This window comes from Peromyscus maniculatus, chromosome 11, assembly GCF_049852395.1.
Source record: "Peromyscus maniculatus bairdii isolate BWxNUB_F1_BW_parent chromosome 11, HU_Pman_BW_mat_3.1, whole genome shotgun sequence".
Taxonomy (NCBI): Eukaryota; Metazoa; Chordata; class Mammalia; order Rodentia; family Cricetidae; genus Peromyscus; species Peromyscus maniculatus.
In genome coordinates, this window is record NC_134862.1 from 101,172,546 (window position 1) to 101,187,883 (window position 15,338).

Below are 15,338 nucleotides of genomic sequence, written 5' to 3' on the forward strand. Positions count from 1 at the left end.
CAATCAAACCCAGAGCTCGCCAATATGGCTAGTCTCGATAGCCAGCTTGTGTTGAGGAATCCAGTCTTCACCTGCCACGGCTGGCATCACAGGTGGTCACCACACCCACTTGGCGTTTTACATGGATCCCGGGATCTAAATCTGCCCTCATGCTTGCGTGGCAGCACTTTACCCACCGTCTCAGGGCTTCTGTTGCTGTGAAGATATCCCAGGACCAAAGGCAGTGTGGGGGAGGAAAGGCTATTTCATTTTGAAGCTTGTTGTCCATCTTCTAGGAAACTCAGGGCAGGACCCAGGAGACAGGGACTGATGCAGAGGCCATGGAGGAATGCTGCTTACTGGCTTTCTCCTCATGACTTGCTCAATCTGCTTTCACAACTCAGGACCACCTGCCCAGGGTAGTACCACCCGCAATGGCTGGGCCCTCACATTCGTATATAGTGTGTCTGTGCACATGCGTGCGGATGTTTGTGGAGGCCAGGAGGTGCTGGATATCACAGAGCTTGAATGACAGGTGGTCGTCAGCTGCCCGATGTGGGTGCTGGGACAGAACCTGTCCTCTGTAAGAGCAGCACACACCTTTCATGTCTAAGCCGTCTTTCCATACATGTATTGAGAAGCCACCGGTTGTAAAATGAGAACGAGACCTTTGATTATGAAACTATTGAGCTGCTTTTAAATGGCTGACCACATAAACAGATGTTTGGGCGGGGCACTCACCTCTAGTTTCTTACATATCACCCAGTAATAGAACACACCCGTGCCCTCCTGACACACTTCTGTTCCCTTCCGCGCTGCTTGTGAGGTGGAGTCATCTGTTTTTATTATTTTTATTTGATGCTGGATGAAGATGCCTTTGAAGCCATGTACTTTGGGGTAACTACTCAGTCAACGAGTGCTTGAGTTTGCTTTGGAAATTGAAAGCTCTCTCTCTGCACGGTAATTTACAGACTTAATAAAAAATGTGTTTCTGTTGAGTATTAAAATCACAGACGAAGCAAATAGCTCTCAAATCTCTCCGGTGTTCAGTTTGTTTTATGCAAAGATTGGGTCCATGACGATTTAGATTTTTAGATTTTATTTTTAGAAAATATGAGAGCAACATGTGGCCTTTCCTATACTAAGTCTTTACGTGTTTGACTTAGGTAGACAAGAGGGGTTCATTCCACCCATGCATTCTCCCAAATGTCACCAAAATTTGACCAAATTTTTCCTCTCTCCCCTCCCCTCCCCTCCCCTCCCCTCCCCTCCCCTCCCCTCCCCTCCCCTCCCCTCCCCTCCCCTCCCCTCCCCTCCCCTTCTTCCCGCCTCCCTTCCTTATTTCCTTCCTTCTGGGGGCAGGAAGACGGCCAGTTAAGAGTATGTGTTGCTCTCGCAGAGGACCGGGTTGCATCCCCAACACTTATCTGGTAGCCCACAGCTCTCCGCAACTCCAGTTCCTATGGATTCAGTGCCTTCTTCTGACCTCTGTGGGTACCAGTCACACGTGGGCCACACTATACACTTGGAAGCAAAACACTCATACATATACAATTAAAAGTAATCTAGCCGGGTGGTGGTGGCCCACGCCTTTAATCCCAGCATTCGGGAGGCAGAGCCAGGCGGATCGCTGTGAGTTCGAGGCCAGCCTGGGCTACTAAGTGAATTCCAGGAAAGGCGCAAAGCTACACAGAGAAACCCTGTCTCGAAAAAACCAAAAAAAAAAAAAAAAAAAAAAAAAAAAAAACCAAAAAAAAAAAAGTAATCTAAAAAGATTAAAAAGTAAAGTCAGGTGTGACTTACAGTTGTAATCCCAGTGCTGGGGTGGGGTGGGTGAGTCAGGGGGATTTGATTTCTGTGAGTTCAAGTCTAGTCTGAACTTCACAGAGACACAGTGAGTTCCAAGCCAGCTCAAACTACAATGAAGCCTGGGCTGTATAGAATGAGACTGCGCCTCAAGATCTCAAACTATAACAAAACAAAAAGTAATTCCTGGTATGGACTTTATGCAGGTTCAGGAAAACAAAAGCCGTTACTCTCTGCTCTTTGTCTGGGCTTTATTACATAATTCTTGCTCTTGTCATTTTTTGCCGTCATTATTTTTCTGTTATTTCATTGTCCTCAGAGAAAGACAAATGTATTTTTTTTTGCTTATGAACATTTTATTCTCTTTGAAATAAATACTGTTCTGTAAAACTGTCCAGAAGTAAGATTTATAATATACAGCAGGAAGGTACAACAGAGAGCCAGCACAGTGAGTTTTAGAATGAACCATTCTAATTTAGGGAAGACACCAACCGTCGGCACTACACATATACTCTGGTAATAAACTCACTTATGAGAAGAAAGAATCATAAAAGTTCAGGAAGAGGAGCAACCTGCCATAAAAAAAGAGTTTCTTGAGATAACAGTGGTGACAGGTCATCTGTGAGGCTCTACTCTGTTTCTCTGTTTCTACTTCTAGTTTAGTGCCTGACACAGAGCAGCGGCCACAGAAAAATTTGCTTAAAGGATTTCAGGCACTAGAATTTTACATATTTTACATGGCCTCTTATTTAAACACTCTCCTAGCAACTTTTCTCTTCATTATCTTTACTTCATTAGCTTATTATATATGCTGTAATTTACACAATAAGTATATTATTTAAAAGTACTTCAACAAGTACAAGATTATGACATTTGAATAGGCTGGACTCTAAACTGCTTGAATCAGATTTTGAAATCACATTATCCAAGCAAAGTCAAAATGAAATCAGTTCATATAACACCAAAATAAATGAAGTGAGACAAGCATCTGCCTTACACGTTTATCAGTAACCTCTATATACACATGGATTTCACATTGTATTGCCAGTCCTTTCTTGTGATACCGTAGACAGGGTCCAACAGTGAGACTCTACAATGAGACATGGTTGGGATGAAGTGATGACTTTCAATCATCTTTCTTTCCTTCAATTTTAATATACTTTAGTTGGGGAGAGAAAGAAGTCCATTTTCATCAGCTGTATCTAGGATTTTACAGATTACTGGAGATTCAACCCCAAGAATATATTGGCAGGAGTGAGGCTCGAGCATATACACAGTAACAGCATGAGGAGAATCTGATTCTTTACACTTTAGTGACAAATGTATTTTTACTCATTTTCTTCGGCACACCGATGCCCTTTGCAATGTTTAACACTGTGGAGTTCCTGTCCACGTGGGGCTTTGAGTTGCTGGACGGGCATTGTGCTGTCGTTACTCAGCAGTGTTGGCAGGGAACAGTGAACCTGTGCAAACTGAGTCTGGATGTGGTTTTTATCTGCGTACTTGCCTGCACCGAGGCACTTCTTTGTACCATTGCTTTCCCGAGTTTCTCCTTTGTTACTTGTGGTAATTATGATGAAAAGCAATTTCCTAATAATTTCTCTTTAGAATGTCTCTGTGTTATGCTTTATGTGCAAATGGTAGGTTTGGGAGGATTGTGATGTTCATTCCTGCCCATGGCTGGAGAAACTCCGTGATGGGGGTTGGGGAGGTGATGGGGGCAGGGAGGTGATGGGGCAGGGTGGGGAGGTGATGGGGGCAGGGAGGTGATGGGGCAGGGTGGGGAGGTGATGGGGGCAGGGAGGTGATGGGGCAGGGAGGTGATGGGGCAGAGTGGGGAGGTGAAGAGGGCAGAGAGGTGATGGGGGCAGGGAGGTGATGGGGGCAGGGAGGTGATGGGGCATGGAGGTGATGGGGGCAGGGAGGTGATGGGGCAGGGTGGGGAGGTGATGGGGCAGGGAGGTGATGGGGACGGGGAGGTGATGGGGCAGGGAGGTGATGGGGGCAGGAAGGTGATGGGGCAGGGAGGTGATGGGGGCAGGGAGCCTTTCCAATAAACCTTTCCTTTTGGAGACTATTGGGTTTTGTTGGTGAACTGGAGGGAACTGAGGGCAGAGGAAGGTTGAAATTAGGGGACCTTGCATTTAGTTGTGTGCAGTCTTGTGACTGTAGACCCTCACAGAGGAGGAAGTGTGCAAGGAGGCGGTACAATCAGGCTAATTCTCACAAAAGGTCTAGAGACCCTGCAAACTCTCAGAAGACAGCCTGAGAATGAATCTTGCTGCAGGCAGCCAGGTGGAGCCCACATGTGTACTTAGTCATGGCAGGGTGGGCTCAGTCAGTTCAGTGACCTGGGAGGCACGTTTGGTCCTCAGTGTAGACAGGCAGCTGACAGGAACTTATACATTCTGCTTTTAAGATGCCTGACATTCTTCTGTGTGCACGGGCACACACGGGAAAACAACAATTTACACACCACTTACACTGTTAGGTGTTAGGAGTGGTCTAGAGATGCCTGCAGCGTGTGGGAGGGTGCGGACATGTAGAAGTGACGTGCAAATACCAAGCTGTTTTAAGGGCCCTGTGTATCTGCCCATTTTAAAACTCTAGGGGAGCTAGGTGGTGGTGGCACACGCCTTTAATCCCAGTGCTCGGGAGGCAGAGGCAGGTGGACCTCTGTGAGTTCGAGGCCAGCTTGGGCTACAGTGAGTTCCAGGAAAGGTGCAAAGCTACACAGAGAAACCCTGTCTCGAAAAACAAAACAAAACACCTCTGGGGGAGGAGCCCATAGCCCCCACCCCCGCAGAGAACCATCTGCATCAGCATCAAGAGTACATTTCTTTTCTTTGTTGTTTTGAAAGGGGGTCTTTCTGTGTAGTCCAGGCTGGCTTTGAACTGGCAATGTTCTTGCCTCAGCCTCCTTGGATATTTAAATTACAGTGTAAGCTGTATGTCCAGCAAGGGCGTGTTTTTTGACTAGATTGCCTTGATTCCCAAGAACACATTTAGTGCACACACTGGCCACCAGCAGACAGCTGTCTTCGTTTGAATTCTTAGACAGTCTTGTAATTAATTGCCCCTCACCTCACTTCAGTCCAAGCAGTTCCACTGAGCAGAAACCACATGGAGTGTGGTTCACCCAAGCGTGTACCTTTGAAAGTTTTCTCTGTCGGGCAGTACAGAGTGAAGCAGTAGAGAGGTGACTTTCTGGGTGGCAGCTGGCTGGTGACCTTGCACAGTTGGGCGACTTAGAGGGAGCCACCACTCTAGGACTTGTTCTTTGTTCTGAGTACAGTGATCCAGAGGCAGATCTGTGGTTTCCAGCTAATTCAGGATCTCTCCTCTTCTCCAGTTCCACAGAGGGGAAGGAACTCCCCACGGGGCTTGTGGAGATACAACTGAAATTAGACCCTATCTGCCATCTGTGTTGTCCTTTTGAATAAGTCCAAGGGAAGGGCAGGGTTGATTGACAAGCTGTCTTCTTTTTAAGCTTTTACTTTAAAATATGCTTTTAATTGAAATAGAATTACATCACTCCCCCCTTTCCTATGTCCAACCTCTCCCAGCTATCCTTCCTCAAACCCCGCCATGTCCCCTCTCAAGTTGATAGATCTTTTTATTATTGTTACATACAAATTGATGTATGCATGTGTTTGCACAAATATATGTAAATACAACCTGCCGAGTCCATTTTTGTTGGTGGTGTGAATACAGTTTCAAGGCTGATGACTCTGCATTGGACAGCCAATAAGCGGTTGTCCTCATGCCTAGGAGAGAGGCTAATTCTCCTCCTCTTAGTGTTCATTAGTGACCTGCAGTTCTTTGTCTATGGGCAAGACCCTTGAACATTTCCCTTCCACATTAGAACATCTATTGACATTGCTCTGTTCCAATCTTGTTTATGCCCCGCGGCTGTTTCTAGGAGAGACTTTCACAGCGAACTTCCTGGGGTTCTGGCTCCCACGATCTTCCCATCCCCTCCTCTCTCCTGTCGTTTCCTGAGCCGTAGATGCAGGAGCTATGGCATGGGTGTGTGCGTCGGAGCTGGGTTCCCACAGACTGCTGACCTCTGCCTTCTGTCCAGTCGAGGTTTTCTGTGGTGGTTATCCCTTTGCTGTAGAGAGAGGCTTCTTGGATGAAGGGTGGGAACGTCACGTGTCTGTGGGCATAAGGGTAAGATGTAGCATGTAGTTAGGAATTACACTTGTGATGGTAGTAGATTTTCTTCTAAGATCCATGGCCTCACTAGTCCCAGGAAGCCGGCTAGGTTTCCATACCAGGCATGGTTTCCCTCCTGGTGTGTGGACCTCAAGTCCAGCTAGAGAGCTATTGGCTGCCACGTCCACCCGAGTGCCGCTTACCGCACTTCGATGTGTGTTTCTAAAGCTAGCATGAAGAGTAATGAACTCCACTCTGACTTTTTTATACATCTAAGTTCACTGTTAGCCAGCCCTGCCCCATACTCTTGCCCACTTCTTGCTGATGGCCTTCTTCCCCGCAATAGTCCCCGTCTGCTTGCATGTCATGTATGTTTCCTTCCTCCCTTTACCTCTCCCTCCTTCTTAATATCTCTTCCTTTTCATTGTCTTCTTTCTACCTTCAACACACACACACACATACACACACACACATACACACATACACATACATACACACATACAAACATACATACATACACACATATACACACACATATACACATATACACACATATGCACACACACACACACACCACATACACCACTTAAATATAGAGTCAGCATGCATTATTTGACTTTCCACATCTGGCTTATTTAATGTAACACAATGATCTCCGGTTTCATTCATCTTTCTACAAATGTCATGATTTCATTTTTATTTGCAGCGGCATAGAGTTCCATACACATTTCTTTACCCATTCATCTGTTGATGGACATCCAGGCTGGGTCCCCATCTTAGCTATTATGAAGAGTGCATCATGTGTAGGTCAGAGGACAGCTTGCAGGAATTGCTCTTCTCCTAATACCATGCAGTTCCTAGAGATCAAACCCAGGTTGTCAGGATTGGCAGCCAGCCCCCTTTACCCCGTGAGCCATCTTGCCCACCTTCAAAGCCATTTTGATTTGTATTTTGGTAGGGTGGTTTTTATCCCTTAGTTTTCTGTTAGTTTTTATCATTGAGTAGCTCCCTTGGGTGCTTGTGTGGTGTCAGGACCTCTGTTTTGCTAGCTGGCCTCTGTTTTAGCATCTCCAGTGGTGTAGCTGAATTTCTTATATGACTGCATAGGGCTCTGAAGATTGCAGAAGCAGAAATTTCACGGAACTAGACACTGAGATATGGAACTGAGGTTGGCACAGTACCAACTCTTCTGCAGAGGAGGCATGTGATAGACCCAGCAGAGTCCAGGGGAGGGGAATACACATGATGGAACACAATGATGTAGACCCTGGGGACCGCCAGTGTCATCTCAGCTGCCTAAAGTGATGGCTTGACTGTGTCAGCCGCCACAAAGCAGCGGCCCTGAGGTGTGTATGGTGCTGTTATTTTTAAAGAAGAAAGCAAGCCAAAAGTGCTAGCAGAGGCCAGAGGGGCTCACACTGCGCCCTCCTCTGTGGGTATTTGTGGGGATCTCCAGTGAGATCAGATAGTGCCAGGAGTCAGGGGAGTGGGTGACTTAGAGCCGTGGTCCTTGTTAATGTGTTAGAGCCCATTTTGTCTTCATGTCTTCTAGGCTGTCACGCAGATGAGCTGTCTGGGGCAGCCGCATGAAGATCAAGGTATAGCACAAGCGCATCACTGTTAGGAGAGAGTGGGGTTTTTAGACGGCTCTGTCTTCACGGGATGTGGTCTTCACAGAATGGGGTCTTCACAGGCATGCAGCTGCACACACACACACACACACACACACACACACACACACACACACACACATCATACTGTAGTGCTGTATTGCGAGCTGTGTTGGGCTGCCTACTGTAGAACCTATGCAGAGGGGCATTAGCTCTCATATTTGTGATACTAATTTTATGAGTCAACTTGACTGGGTCTTGAGTTACCCACTCTTGGGTGTAAGGATATTTTTGGACCAGCTTAACAATTCTGTATGAATTTTTAGATTATCTTTATATTTCTGTGAAAATGGTGATAGAATGTTGATTGGGATTGCATTGAATCTGCAGGTCACTTTGGGTGATGTGGTCACTTAAGTAATGTGAGTTCTTCTAGCCCAGGAACCCTGGTTGTCTTTCCATTGATTTGTGTGGGAGGTGGTGTCTCTTTGACGCTCTGTTCAAGTAGTGGGCTGCTTTCCTGATGAGGCTTTGCTTGGCTTCAAGTTTTGTTTCCATTCGCTGAGGTGGCTTAGGTTTGGCTGTGAGGAGGGCACCGGTGCTGTTGCCTGTGCTGTTGCTACCTCGAAATCACTCTCTTGTTTGGCTACACGGCCAGCCAGAAAGAGGGCTGAAAAGCCCTTCGCTGAGAGGGCTGCTGTCATGGAGTCTTGCCCACACTAGCATTGAACTTTGATTTTAGTTTTTAGATTCTGTCTTCCTGAGCCTGTTTTGTGGCAGACAGACGTCTAGACTCCCCTGTGCAGGAATTATTTGGGTAAATGAGTCATTTTTTTTTGGTTCCTATTAGTCCTAGTTAGGTTTCTGTTGCTGTGATAAACACCATGACCAAAAGTGACTTGCGGAGAAGAGTTGATTTCCCTCACAGTTGCAGTCCGTAATCAAAGAGCAGCGAGGGCAGGAACTCAAGCCAGGGACCTGGAGGCAGGAGCTGAAGCAGAGGCCATGCAGGTGACTTGATCCCATGTCTTATCGTCTACCCTTTTTACATAACCCAGAACCACCTCTTCCCAGGTATGGCACCGCCCACAGTGAGCTGGGCCCTCCTACAGCAATCATTAACCAAGGAAGTGCCTCACAGACTTGCTTACAGGCCGGTCTGACTGAGGCATTTTCTCAGCGGAGGTTCCCTCTTCCTAGATTTGTCTAGGTTTCTGTCGAGTTGGCAAACACCAAGCAGCGCACCAGCCTCATCCTTCCATTCTTCTCCCCACGGTCACATCCACATAGAGCAGGTGACACTCACAAGGACTCTGGTGAGTCACGTGCCTCAATGCAGGCCCTTGTCTTCCTGCCGCGTCCCTCGGTGCTCAGGAACTGTTGGGACCACGCTTATACTCGATCAGCTCTAGTCTGTTCTCTAGAACTAAACAGCACTTGGTTCCCATGCCCTAACTCTGATACGCCTTTTTTGGTCTGTTTCTGTCCCTCTCTGTATGATTTATTGATCCTTCTGTGTTTCTGTCCCCTCTCTCCATCTTCCCGCTGTCCCCACTAGACTTTCCGATCACCTACAGTATTTTCTTGCCCTTCCACTCTGTTGGTCCTAGTCTTGGGCAGCCTGACTAGAGCATCTGCTATAATAACCATCTACTTATACAAATCCATCAGCCGTGGGGAAGGTGGCAACTTCCCTGTCCCTCCCAACACCAGGGGAACTGAGACAGGTCCAGAAGTGTGTCACCCAAGGTGGAATTCTCTCCCACCCCCAAGAATCCAATAGGGAGCCAGGCACTTCCCTTCCCTTCCCATCTCCTGTCTCTCATCCCATCTGTCCCTTCTGTGACTGTGTGGAGGCAGGAGGAATGTTCTGGAAATAGATCAGTATTCTAAGTTCTAAGAAGAAGTTTTCAAGCAAGGGAAGAGACTGAACATCGAGGAGGCAGATGGAGAAGCTAGTCTCTGGAGAAGGAGTAGCTTTTGCCCACGTCCTGAGGGCACCTTTGTGCATCATGACCGATGATGGCAGGAGTGGACTGCTGATTCATCGATTAAAACTCTCATTATATCCAGAATTTCAGAGGCATATGAATCACAGAATTGGTTTGATTTTAATACTTAATGGAGTAAGGAGACTATGTAATAAAATGATGAAAATTGTGGACTTTGAAGTCATGCGGATTTAACTGTCTATGGGGTATCCAAAGAGACTCAGTTTCTCCACGAATCTGATGATGAAATCTGTGATGCTTAGTAACACCACTTCATAAAGGTTGCTGAAAAGGTTGGAAAATCTCATCTTATAGTAAAGCATGACTCAGAGCAAATACCAGTTAAGGGCACCTGCCCTCAGCAATGCCATTGACAGGACTCCCTTCATTCCTAATGATGTATGGCAGATCACGGGGTTGTGTGGGTACCCCTAACATACAAACACACTGTGCTGGATAGCAATTTTCAGGTCATTATTTACAGTTAGGGTTAAAAGAGAGTGTATGTGTTAGGAACGGAGGGAACTGGAGAGGAAACAATGTCGTGCTTGTTGGGGGCCTTGGGCTGAGATGAGAGCTTCCTTCCCTTTTCTCCAAGTCCTCTGGAGCTTCCTAGACCTTCGGCACCTGATGGTAAGGGGGTCCTGCTTCTGGGGAGATATGATCTCTTGCAGGGTGTCTTAGTTACCTTCCTGTTGCTGTGATGAAACACTATGACCAAGTCAACTTATAAAAGGAAGTGTTTAATTGGGGGCTTGCTTACAGCTTCAGAAGTGAGTCCATGATCACGACAGGGCTTTGGTAGCAGGCAGGCAGGCATAGTGTTGGAGCAGTAGCTGAGAGCTTACATCTGATCAACAAGCTGGAGATGGAAAAGGGACGGAGGGAGGGAGGGAGGGAGGGAGGGAGGGAGGGAGAGAGAGAAAGAGGGGGAGAGAGAGAGAGAGAGAGAGCGCTGACCTGGCATAGGCTTTTGAAATTTCAAACCCCACCCTCAGTGACACACCTACTCCAACAAGGCCACACCTCCTACCCCTTCCTAAACAGTTCCACCTAACTGGAGACCAAACATTCAAACATATGAGCCTATGGGAGCCATTCTCATTCAAACCACTGCACAGGGTTATGAAAGGAGGGATGCATTTGAGGCTTTTCAATTGTTTGTGTATATCTGAGTGTTCATGTGTAGTGTGGGTACTTTGCTGACTGATGTGTGTGTGTCAGGCCGTCTGGTCCAGGGAGTCCCCGGCCTCTGCCTACATCTCCCCACCTGTGTGCTGGCATTCAGACAAACACTACTGCACACAGCTTTGCATGGGTTTTAGGGGTCTGAGCTCTGCTTCTTGTGCCTGAACAGCAAGTGATTAATGCACTGAGCTGCCTCCCCAGACTCCTCTGTTTATTATTCTGACAGGCCTTATAGAGCCAAAGCTGGCCTTGAATGTGCTTTGTGGCCAAGAACGCTGAGCTCCAGATCCTCCTGCCTCAGCCTCCTGAGTGCTGTGCTCATGGTGCTCACTGTCACTCCGGGCCCTCTTTTGTTTTTGAGACAGGCCCTGGCTGTCCTTGTATGCCAGTCCTTCTGCTGGGTCTCCTGATTGCTGGGTGGCAGCATGTGTCATCTCCTTGCCTCCTTCTTAGGGGGTCATGCCCATGTCCATTTGTCTTGGCACTTCCTTGTGTTCAGGGACCATGTCTCACAGTCGGATTGCCCTGCAGTCCTGTCTTGTACTTGGTACGCAGAGACAGTTAAGGAGCACTTATGTAAGTATGGGTGAGATGGGGGAGGAGCTGGTTGTAAGTTTTCATTAGAAGCTATCCTGTGAAAATAGCAGGTGTACACCTTCACTTCTTGAAAGCCGTATTCATGTCCCTTTTGAGGAGATCAAACCAGGGCCATTGGTATGGCTCAGTGGGTAAAGGGGCTTCCTACAGAAGCCTGGAAACCTGAGTTTGATCCCCAAAAGTCCATGTTAAGGTAGAAGGAGCAAACAGACCCTATAACATTGTCCTCTGACCTCTACAGGTACTCCATAGGATGAGTGCTCATACACACAGCATGCACACAACAATAATAATAATGACAATAATAACAAAAATAATAATGAGATTAATAATGATAGTAATAAATAAATAGAGCTATTCTCAAGGAAGATGGACCCTCACCAAAGGCCTTGGCTTAGCATGGCGTCTGGCGTCTCTCACTCCTTGCCTTTTCCATGAGCGCTAAAGCATTCTCTGTCTTTGGTGTTTTCTTTTTTTCCTTTTATGAAATATAATAATCTTTACAGACCTGCCAAATAAAAAATAAACTCATCTGTGGAGGGCAGAGGAGCCTGTCCGACTCCATGAAGACAGGAAGAGTGGTGACCTATACTGAGTCAATTATAAATGCTGTCCTGGGGGCCGAGGGATGGCTCAGTGGGTAAAGAGCCTGCTGCAAACCTGGGGACCTGCATTTCATCTACACCACCCACGAGAATGGCTGGGCACGGTGGCGCATACCTGTGACTCCAGCACTGAGATGGGTAGAAACAGGTGGATTCCTAGAGCTCACTCACCAGCCAGCCTAGCAGAGTCTATGAGCTCCATGTTCAGTAAGAGACCCTGTCTCAAAAATTAGGTGGAGAGCAGTCAAAGAAAAGACCTAGCATCGAGCTCTGAACTCTATATGCATATACACACACATGCACACATGTGCGCACATCCACTACATGCACACACACACACACACACACACACACACACACACATGAGCACACATCCACTACATGCACACACACATACACACATTCATGCACATATCTACTACATGCACGATACACTCATACACACATGTGCACATATCCACTACATGCACATATATACTCATGTACACATGTGCACATATCCACTACATGCACACATATACTCATGCACACATATGCACACAGACAGGTACATACACACTTAATGAACTTGCTTTGTATTATTGATGTGCATTCAGTGATATGGGAAATTAGGGATTGACTGTGTTTCATAATAACTCACTGATGTACACATAAGCATAGAAATGCTATTCTAGAACAAATTAGCCTCCCTATTTGAAAGAGCCATTATTTCACTATATGTATGCACACTTAGGACATATAAATACTCTCCAATTTATAGCAGGAGAGAGTATGTATGTATTTCTTTTAGAGGGTGAGGTGAGTGGGAATATGTGCAGAGGAGGAAGCCAGGACAAAGTAATGATTACATCGAAGACTCCTATTTTATCTGCTTAATTTAAATTACTGAGATCAAAAGAGGGACACTCGATTTTCTGAGCACGAAAGGTACTGATGATAACTTTTTATTTTTCAAAACATTAGAACCATGAAAAGACAGCTCAGCCAGCCTGCATATCTGCCTCCCAAAACTCTGGCTCCCAAGTGAGAGGGAGGCTGGCCACTGGCAGGCAGCTCTGTGACTGCGGGATTTCAAATTTAGAGGAGGTTCTGTGGTGAGAGCCCCTTGACCGCTCTCTACAGCAGTCTCAAGAGGAGGGTCTGCCACTGTCCTCATGAGGTTTCTCCCATGTGTCCTGTGAGGTGGTGCCCTACCCACTTCCCTTGCTTCCATAGAAAGGCCTTGTAGAATGGCCAAGGCTAGTCAGGGCCAGTAAAGCCAATCTGTGTCTTTTGGCCAAGAGAATAAGTCCAAGGTGCCACACAGAGCTCAGGAGAAACTTCTCTGACTCTTCTGCTTTGTATTACGGTTGTGCATCCAGAGGGATGAAAAATTAGGGCTTGACCCTGTCTCAGAGGAACTCAACAGACTCCTGTAGGTTCCTGGGTTGGTGGCTGAACACACTTCCTTTCCTAGGATACACTGACCTTGGTTAGCATTTACATTCATAATTCTCAGTTCTCCCCATTCCTCCTGGGAACGTGGTTCTGTATGAGAGACTGTACCTAGAAGCATAGGACTACTGACATTACTCATGTGGACTAATGCCTTGCCTCATGTGCTCTTTCTTTCTCTTTTGGAACAGATACTAATTTTGTGTTGGGGAATGCCCAGATAGTGGACTGGCCCATTGTGTACAGCAATGACGGATTCTGCAAGCTCTCTGGCTACCACCGGGCGGAAGTGATGCAAAAAAGCAGCGCCTGCAGGTACCGTGAGTGCAGCTCTCTGGGGTGTGCGGAGGGGTGTTTCTGGAAACAGGAAGATTGCCTTGATCTTGCTCTTTGTTTCTGGTGAAAGTTTATTGCCATGGCTCCTGTAGTTTGTGCATGTGCTGGGAAAACCAATGGAGATGTAGAACACGGTTCCTAAAACTGACAAGTCAACAGTCAGTAAGATGGGGAATGGAAAACAGAAAAATCTGTATGATGTCTCAGTTAGGGTTTCTATTGCTGTGAAGAGACACCATGACCATGGCAACTCCTATAAAGAAAACATTTAATTGAGGGTGGCCTGATTACAGTTTCAGAGGTTCATCCATTATCATCATGATGGGGAGCATGGCAGCATGCAGGCAGACGTGGTGCTGGCTACATCTTGCAGGCAACTGGAAGTGGACTGATTGTCACACTGAGGGAAGCTTGAGAAAAGGAGATTTTAAATCCTTCCCCTCACAGTAACACACTTCCTCCAAGACCACACCTCCTAACAGTGCCACTCCCTTTAGGGGCCATTTTCTTTCAAACTACCACATTCCACTGCCTGGCCCCCAAAGGCTTATAGCTATATCATAATACAAAAAATGCATTCAGTCCAACTTTGAAAGTCCCCATAGTCTATCACAGTCTCAACAATGTTTCAAAGTCCAAAGTCTCTTCTGAGACACATGACAGTCCCTTAACTGTAATCACCCATACAAATCAAAAATCATATCACATACATCCAACATATATTGGCACAGGATATACATTACTATTCCAAAACACAGGGAAGGGAACATAGTGAGGAAATGCTGGACTAAAGCAAGACCCAAAATGAGCTGGGCAAACTCCAAACCGCATCTCCATGTCTGATGTCCAAACGCTCTTCAGATCTCCAACTCCTTTTAGCTTTGCTGACTACAACACACTTCTCTCTTGGGCTGATTCCACTCCCTGTTAGCAGCTCTCCTCAGCAGGTAGCCCATGACTCTGACACTTCTAACATCTTGGGTTCTCCAAGGCAATCCAGGCTTCAACTTCACAGCTTCACACAATGGCCTATTAGTCCTCCATTCAGGACTCATGTTTCCCTGACACAGGCTTGGCCTCAGTGGCTGTCCTTTGGCATGGAGGTAACTTCTATAACCTGTTTCTTCTATCCTTAACTTTAAAGACAGAACCACATGGCCAAAGCTGTCCAGTTCTGCTGCTTACTGGGGCTGGAACGTGGCCCCTGTTTAATTACATCTTCACCAGCTTTCTGTATTCCTTCACTGCCATAGCTTGGCTGTCCTTGAACTTACTCTTTAGACTAGGCTGGTCTCAGACTGAGAGATCCACCAGGCCCTGCCTTTCCAATGCTGGGATTAAAGGCATGTACTGCCACACCTGGCTCTAAACTTTTCTTTAATTCCTTTCCACAAGTTGGAAACTTAGCTGGGTGGGATCTTACCCTGAGGTCACCACTCCCTTTATTCCATTTCTTAGTCTGTTTATCTCCTTAACACAGGACTTAGCTCTGTTCCACTTCCTGGTGCTTCTTTTCTCCTTAAATATTTCTCCTTGCTCAGCTTGCTCCTTTCATTATAAATCTTCATTAGAGTTAACACTAGTAACCACATGATAGAGTCTACACTAGGCTGTTTTGAGATTTCCTCTGTCAA

At 46.5% G+C, this 15,338-nt stretch overlaps 1 protein-coding gene across 3 annotated transcripts in view; it reads left to right on the forward strand.

Annotated features, from left to right (window-relative positions):
• The window catches only part of Kcnh1 (potassium voltage-gated channel subfamily H member 1), a 309,023-nt gene that overhangs the window by 14,927 nt on the left and 278,758 nt on the right, over positions 1 to 15,338 (forward strand). For all 3 annotated transcript variants that reach the window (XR_013043517.1, XM_006988144.4, XM_006988145.4), the window contains exon 2: positions 13,560 to 13,683. Coding sequence is in view for 2 of the 3 variants with exons in the window: in XM_006988144.4 (XP_006988206.1) it covers positions 13,560 to 13,683 (124 nt within the window). In the remaining variant the exon portion in view is untranslated. The remainder of the gene's footprint in view (positions 1 to 13,559; positions 13,684 to 15,338) is intronic.